Source organism: Panthera tigris, chromosome B3 (assembly GCF_018350195.1).
Source record: "Panthera tigris isolate Pti1 chromosome B3, P.tigris_Pti1_mat1.1, whole genome shotgun sequence".
Classification (NCBI taxonomy): Eukaryota; Metazoa; Chordata; class Mammalia; order Carnivora; family Felidae; genus Panthera; species Panthera tigris.
In genome coordinates, this window is record NC_056665.1 from 47,895,178 (window position 1) to 47,903,435 (window position 8,258).

At 32.0% G+C, this 8,258-nt stretch overlaps 1 protein-coding gene across 2 annotated transcripts in view; it reads left to right on the plus strand.

The window, feature by feature from the left end:
• ZNF280D (zinc finger protein 280D) overlaps nt 1-6,857 on the plus strand; it is a 139,782-nt gene extending 132,925 nt beyond the window's left edge. For both annotated transcript variants that reach the window (XM_042988791.1, XM_042988790.1), the window contains 2 exons: nt 2,438-2,493; nt 5,132-6,857. In XM_042988791.1, coding sequence (XP_042844725.1) covers nt 2,438-2,493; nt 5,132-5,756 — 681 coding nt within the window. In that variant the 3' untranslated portion in view covers nt 5,757-6,857. The remainder of the gene's footprint in view (nt 1-2,437; nt 2,494-5,131) is intronic.
• Nucleotides 6,858-8,258: the final 1,401 nt, after the last annotated feature.

Here is an 8,258-nt window from a genome sequence, read left to right on the forward strand (position 1 = left end):
AAACATTTTTTTTAATTGAAAATTAATTAATTAATTAACTTTAAAAAAGTAGACAAGTGGAAGTTTTCTTAAAGGATTTTTGCAGTGCAGGATTTGATTCCATATCACTGAACTTTTTTATGCTTTGTTACATTAAAATCTATTGGTCTGTCTTACACTTTGATTGAATCATTCATAAATGATTTTATAGCATCATAGATTAGTCATTTGGAAATAATGGTTCACTGTGTTACGTAGATCTTGCAAGTGTTGACATGTTTTATGTATAATTCCAAGTAAGCACATTCATTATTAGCATTAATCTAATCAATGGTGAATGCAAGTTTTCCTAAAATTTAATTTTTGTTTAATTTTATTATGGCAATAAACACTGTCAGTTGTTTCTTTGATATGACAGGCTTATTTTGTCAATTTTAAGAAAATATCTCCTAAATAACCAAGTTTCAATATTCAGTTTGACAGTCATCCTTTAAAATAAAAATGATATTCTATGAAAAAAATATGCCTAAATTCAACTTGCAACTCAGTCTCAGACCCAAGTGTTTTCAGTATACAATAGCAGTGCTTTATGCATTCTTCTGTTTTATCACATAGAATATTCAAAAGACATGAACTCAGAGATTGATATTTAATAAAGTGAGTGTTACTGCTGGTGTTTGCCAGTGAAGAATTATTTAGTGACTTCTAGTGTAGTTTTGCGTTGATGCCACTGCCTTGATTGATGTTGAGATGCCAGCATGTTACTACTGCTTTTGTACCAAGAGTTTTAACTTCATCTGCCTCCTGAAAGTGTCTTGGAGGCCCAAGGTATCTGTGAAACACACTTGGAGAACTGTTGACATGTATTATAATATGAAGGTTAGTTAATTCTTCTGGATTAGTGGTCTATACAATCTGCATAGTCTGTATGGGAATTGTTCAGACTTCCCATAGGAAAATCAGATGCTAATGAACTAATTCTTTGGTGAGGAAGATGCTTTCAAAGTCATTATAGGAAACCTTGTCTGTCTTGAATCTAATAATTTTCTCCAAAGAAGAATCTTCTAGATTCCAGATGTTGGTAGTAGAGTGAAGAGTGATCCCTCCAGCTGCTAGCATTTTGGGAGCTAGTCAGGGAGAACTGTAGGGACCTTTATTCAGTTTATGGAATTTGACTAAATTTTTCTGTTTTCTCCCAGTACGTCATGGCTGCCCTTTGCCATTCCTGGTATTCACAAGTCTAGATTCTCTTTAGTTCATAAAGTTAACCTTTAGCCTCTGTGGTAGAGGAAAGAGTAGGTATCTGTTATATGAGTTGGAGAAAGAGCATTTAGATTTCTCAGCAGTACTTGTGCTTCATTTTTATATTTTATGTACTGGATATTATACCAAATTACTCCAAATACCAGATTGCTTAAGTTCCCTGGACAAATTGATTCTCTTCTCCTTGCACTCATTTACTCAGATATTTAGTTGTAACTTCCTCCATGCTGCAAAGTTAACTTGTACTCTTCTTACAGTCACTTTCCATCTAAAAATTTGTTGAAATCTCATTGACAATTAGTATGGTTTGGTGTTTTTGTGGTCTTTATGAATGAAAATATTTCATATCTTTGCCTCAATTTAGCAGGGTTTTAGGAGAGTAAAAAAAATAAATATATGTGATTAATACACCCTTATCAATTTCAATAGTCAATCACTATAGTAGTTAAGAACTAGACTTAGATTTGAATCTTTTCCATTTATTGTGGTTATTGCCTAGGGTTCTCTATTTAACCTACATAATCGTATTTCTTATTATAAAAATGGAATTGAGAATGTCTAACATGAAGATTAAATGAGATAATGAATGCAAAGCTCTTAACATACTACCTCATGCATCATATGTGCTCAATAATCAGTAATTGTTATGAACTGTTGGTCTGGTTTCTGGCTTACTGAAATTTTATTGCATTCTTTTCTCCCTGTAAAACATTTCAAGTAAGCAAAATATTTAATCTATCATCTCATATTATACGAAGGGTTAACATGACTCCAAAATGAAATTATAATTTCAGAAATGTTTTATATAAATGTTTGTATTTAATATATTTGTATAAAATTACTATGGATGCAACTTGTTTTCAAATTCAAGTTGTGTTTCTATTCAAGTGATTGTAACTAGAGTCCACATTTTAAACAGTCTAAGAAAAACGGGTATTGTTATAACTGGGTAATTGCTTCATGACCTTGATTTGGAAACTTGGTATACTGAAGTTCTGAAAGGTTTTTTTTTAACAATTTTTTAAAGTCTGCTTTTGAGAATTATTCTAGTACATACTTTAGATTAAGAAATTGTTTTTCTATATCTTTGGTATGTTAGGTTGAACACTTATATTCCTTTAATCCAGAAAGTTTAGTATCATTAAAGTAGTTTAATTTAAGCCTAACTATGAATATAAAATCTTAATCGTTTCAGGAAATTACAAGAACTAATATGGCTGAAGGAGAAACAGAAACATCAAATTCTGAAAGGTAAATATAAGGAAAAACTGACTCTCTTGAAATTCAAGTATATAAAAAGCTTGATACTTGAACTGCATTATTTTAGTTAATTGATATTTCAGTTATTTAGTTTTTTTTTTAAGCTTATTTATTTATTTTGAGAAAGAGTGAGGGAGAGCTCACAAATGGGGGAGGGGCAGAGAGAGAGGGAGAGAGAGGATCCCAAGCAGGCTCCGCACAGCCAGTAGAGAGCCCTCTGTGGAGCTCAAACCCATGAAACCATGAGATTGTGACCTAAGCCGAAACAAAGAGCTGGCGTTTCATTGACTCAGCCACCCAGGTACCCTGTTATTTTAGTTTTAATTAAAATAAAATTTTGAAATTTTAATACAACAAAAATATACTGTATATCCTTAGTTTTAAAATCATTTTTTAAGTTTTGACATCTTTTAAACATCTTTTAAACACCTTATAGTTGTTAAATTTTAAAAAGTACTTATTAGTAAATAAAATGTTAACAGATTTTAATTGCCTCTATCAAATGAAAACAGTTATAAGATACTACAAGTTACAAGACAGATGGGGACAATTTTTGCAAACAGATCATCTTAAAATCTTTTCTTCCTAAAGTATTTTCAAAAGCTATAAAACTTTTGGTGGGAACTCATAAAAGTTTCAAACTTCAGGAATTGGCTTTAAAAAATGTAATTCTCTGATCAACACTAAAGAGCCCAAGACATTTTAGAAGCTTTCTTAACAAAAGAGAATCTAACATTCAAATTAGAACTTAATTCCAGATAAAGATAATTTTATTTTATCTTTCAAGTTAAGTAATTTCCCCATGTCTATGTTTATGCTGTGTATTTTATATACAGCTATACAGCGTAAGGTGTAGGGTGCTAGTTAACCAAATAAGAGTGATTCGTCTATTGCCCCTGAGAAGAAAATTATGGAATAAGGCCTTATGAAGGTGTTTCTTAGACTTTGCTAGAAAAATTATTTAGCCCTTTCTTCACCTAGAATTTGGGGACAGGGGCAATGGTTAACAAAATTTCAACAAAGGAGTTAGAAAAAGCAGACTAGTCACCTCTCTATAATGTTTTCTGTAAATTGTAGTTAGTCCAATAAGATCTGAATAAAAATAAAAATTATATAAATTTAAATGAGGAAAATAAACTAATTGTTTGCAGATGGTATAATTGACCTATAAGATCCAAGAAAATGAGCTAAGAATGAAATTAATGAGAGTATAAATTAAGGTAGTTTGTTATAAAAATCTGAATCTTTCAATATACCAATAATGTGATTATAACATATAATATTCTTCACAAGAGGAGCAAAAAATGAGAACTGTGTAGGATCTAAATGAAGAAATGCAAACTTACTGTGATAGAAAATAACTAATTAATAACTACTGCATAATAGGCCATTTTCCAAATTAATTTATAGTTTTAATAATGAGTAGTTAGTTAAAAATCCTAATGGGATTTGGTTTGGAAACCAACAATGTTTAAAGGAAGATTCATATGTTCTATTTACTACCATAATTGTTTATTTAAATTATTGTTCTTTTGTTAGTATTAGGTTGTTTCTGTATTCACTATTTAGACATTGTTTTTATGAGTGTCTCCGTACAAATATCTTTTACATTTTTAAACTATTAAACTTAGGAAGAAAAGTAGTAGAATGTAGGTGATTTACTCTATTAAATAATAAAGGACAGTTGCTGGGATGAGCACTGGGTGTTATACACTTGTTGGGATGAATCACTGGAATCTACTCCTGAAATTATCTAATATTTTATGATTCACTACATAGTTTGTGTTAACATGCCAGGGTAAGTGTGAACACACACACTTATACACACATAAACATTTATATATACAAACAAACATATTTATGTATGCATGTTGTATATATTTACATATACTTTTTCAGGCATATGTTTATGTTTTTTTAATTCAGCTATTAAATATTAGGGAAATATTTATGAATGCTTATTTAATTTTGCATAGGGAAAGACACTCTAATTAAGAGGATATAGAAATCATTTAAAAAGTAGTTTTTTTCCGGTGCTCCTGGGTGGCTCAGTCGGTTAAGTGTCCAACTTCTGCTCAGGTCATGATCTCATGGCTTTTGGGCTCGAGCCCAACTTGGGGCTCTGTGCTGACAGCTCAGAGCCTAGAGCTGCTTCAGATTCTGTGTCTCCCTCTCTCTCTACCCCTCCCCCACTCATGCTCTTTCTCTGTCTCTGTCTCTCTGTCTCAAAAATAAACATTAAAAAAATAGTTTTTTTCCAAATATGTTCACTTCTTCTTTAAAGTTACAAATTAATAAGAATGCTTAAATTTTAACCTAGATAGGCAAGAGTGTGAACAGTTGAAAGTGATGATTATCAGGACTAAAACCAGTTTTGATAGATTCCCCAGGTCTCCTTTTAAGATGTGACTCTGGAGTTTCTCAGTCTCATGCCTAAGAAACTGGCCACCTCCTAAAGTGTACATGGCAAGGACTGGGGATTTGGGTTATTTTTTTTTGTTTGTTTTCTGTTTTGGCAAATGTGCTTTGATCTTTTTTTTTTTTTTTTTAAGAGCATGACTTTATTTTGATAGTGTTCAAATACAATGTGTTATAAAGGAATAGATAATAAATGGCTTTATTTTTTCAGTAAACAAGATAAAGCTTCTTCAGAGGAAGAAAAAAATGAATGTGTTACAAATTCATTTGAAGGCTCATTAGCAACAAAAAATGAAGAAAGTGTAACAGTGTCAAATAAGGAAAATGATACCTGTCTTGAAGATCAGAAAACTGGCGTAAAGAATATCTTCAGTCATGATTCAAATATTGATGCAGATAAAGTAGAAAAGGAAAAACAAATAGAGCACGTTTGTCAGAAAATGGAGTTGAAGATGTGCCAAAGTTCAGGAAACATAATTTCTTGTGATCAGAATGAAGATTCCAACTCCAGTGAAGCTAAGTTTTCTTCAAAGAATGTTAAGGATTTGCGGTTAACATCTGGTGATGTTAGCATTGATCAATTTTTGAGAACAAGAGATGAACCTGAATCTATTAGTTCTGATGTTAGTGAGCAAGGCAGTATTCATTTAGAACCTTTGACTCCATCAGAGGTACTTGAGTATGAAGCCACAGAGATTCTTCAGAAAGGTAGTGGTGATCCTTCAGCCAAGACTGATGACGTAGTATCTGATCAAACTGGCAGTGTTCCTGGAGAAAATAGCCCTAGCACAACAGAGACGACAGTAGACCGGGCAGAGGAAAAAGAAAGAAGTTGAAATTTATTAGTTATTCTAAGTTTAGTGTACCAACGGTAATAACATTTGGAACAGTGCTATCAGGTGAACTCAGTGGTGCTGTTCTGTAGAGTTCAGAAATAGAAAAATGTGAGGGAGGTCATTCATCTACACTTTACCTGTAGTTCAATCCAGGTTATTGAAGAAATCAATTCACCCATAATAGCATGATTTGTATGGATTTCCAAAAAGCCTTTAAAACTATTATGGATTTTAATGAAAGCTAAGTTTGCAATGGAAAAGTCTCATTTAACAGTTTTTGAAGAGAAGTTGGTGGCCAGTATGAATTGATTTTTAGAATATTAATTATAATGATAAAGCTTTTGAAACTTCCATCAGTCCTAAGCTAAAAGTTCTTAGTACCTATATATTCTTTTCAGGTTACTTAAAGGAAGAGATTTGGAAACCACATACCTTTTGGGAACAATTGATTTAAAGTAATGGCTGATAGGCATTGTTAATGAAGGCTTCATTTCGAGTATGATGCTGGTAAATGGGGCATGCTTAGAGTGCTAAGTTAATTGATCTAATGAGAATTTGGATGAACGTAAAGTTAATTTTGGATTTAATATAACATTCCAGACTGTCACAAGCATGTAAACAGAATATTTGAATCTGTGTACCTCCCTACGAGTGTGAGCCTGCAAGGCTGTAAGCTTACCTTAATTAAACTTTCAGTGAAAGTGACATTATTAATATGTAAATTTATATTTGTGCTTTTTGTCAGTGTGTAAGCTGTGCAGAAATCCCTTAATGTGCTAGTTGTATAAAATAGAAACCATTGTTGAAACTCCTGTAGCTATTATGCTTTTAATATTGTTTTAATGATTTTTAGAAATAGACCCATAAAAATGGTCTGGACACCAAACCAAAGTATGGTATAATGTAGATATTGTAAAGCAGTAAACTGAAAACATGTCCTGGCTCATGCCATGTTTAAGTGACTTTTTCTTTAATTGTAAAATAGAAATTTCAAATGGGACCTAAAGCAGTGATGTAAAAAATTGGTTTGGGACATTTAATCTAATTTATCCATATCCTATTTTATCCATAAAATGGCTGCTAAATAGATTTTTCAGTTGTTTTTTATCATCTAGAAAATAGTAGATATAGAAATAAATAATATGAATAAAGTAGTTTGCTTTAAAGTACTTAAAATTTTATTTAAAATGCTACATTTTTACTTGTTAAAATGTGCTTTGAATTCTTAAATTTTGTTTCATTGAATGTTAAATGTTTTAAATGGCTATTAAAATTCTGCTGTATATAGTAGTATTTGAGTAAATATTTGCAATAAAAATCTGTCCCTGAATAATTTTATTTTTCAGAAACCTGCTTGAGTTGGATTACCTTTGGCGCCTTTAGAAATTGTATACTTGTTCAAGGAAATTTCATGTTGAAGTTAGTGGTAGGATTTCATTCTGTATTCTTTAATTGATGCATGATTTATTTTAAATTAGGACTTAAAGTACAGGGGAAAATACTGTTAATATTTACAGAGAGTGTATCTGCTTTAAAATTTCTTTTATTGCAAGATAAATATAATTTACTATTCTAGTTTTCTATCTGCCCAGCAAAGTAAAAAGAGTAAACAGGCAAAATATATTATTGATCTACTTTCTTGAAAAGTTTTTTTTTTTTTTTGAGGGGGTCACATGTTTTCATCTTTCCTGCTACCAAGAAAAGATAGGGAGAGAGGGACTTTTTAGCTGTTACCCTTCACCTTGTTGAAACATAAAACTATAGCAGACAAGATTTTTGGAGTAATTTAAAGCTTAGAAGTGAAGGAGTAGAAGAAAGTCTATGTAAAGACTATTTTCTGAATCTTATTCAATTAATCGGCTGGCAGATCACCTAATGTACAAAACCCTAGATCACTGTGCCAAAATAAGTCTCTAATGACACTGTTATCCCTTTGAGCTTTGGGTAGTTCCTTCTTCTGTGGCTATATACCTTTAGAGTAGTTGTGTTCAACATAGCTAATCAGTGAACTGTTTATGCCTATCCATTAGGAGAAGAGGAAACTGTACCAAACTCTAAGGAAAGTCTGGCAATGAAAACAAAAGTGTAGTTGAAATAAGCATTGTATTTGGTAACATAATTGGTTTATGTTCTCATACCATCTCCTTATTTCCGTTGAGGAACAAACAGTTCAGGTGCACAGACCAAGCCTTTGAGTAGCAGTGCTTTAGAACAGTGGACAGCAAACTTCTGTGTAGGGCCAGATAGTAAATAATTGTGGACCATATGGTCACAATTATTCTCAACTCTTCCTTGTAGCTTGAAAGCAGCTGTAGATGTAATGTAAATAATAGCCTGTTTGTGTTCCAATAAAACTTTATTTACAAAACAAGAATGTTTGGCCCATGGATTGTGGTTTGCCTTTCCCTGCTTTAGAGTGCTTAGACTGACTTAATCTGACAGTGAAAGCCAGTGATGCACTCTAGTGACTGTTTGCCTAGGAACTACCTACCAAGGTGCCTT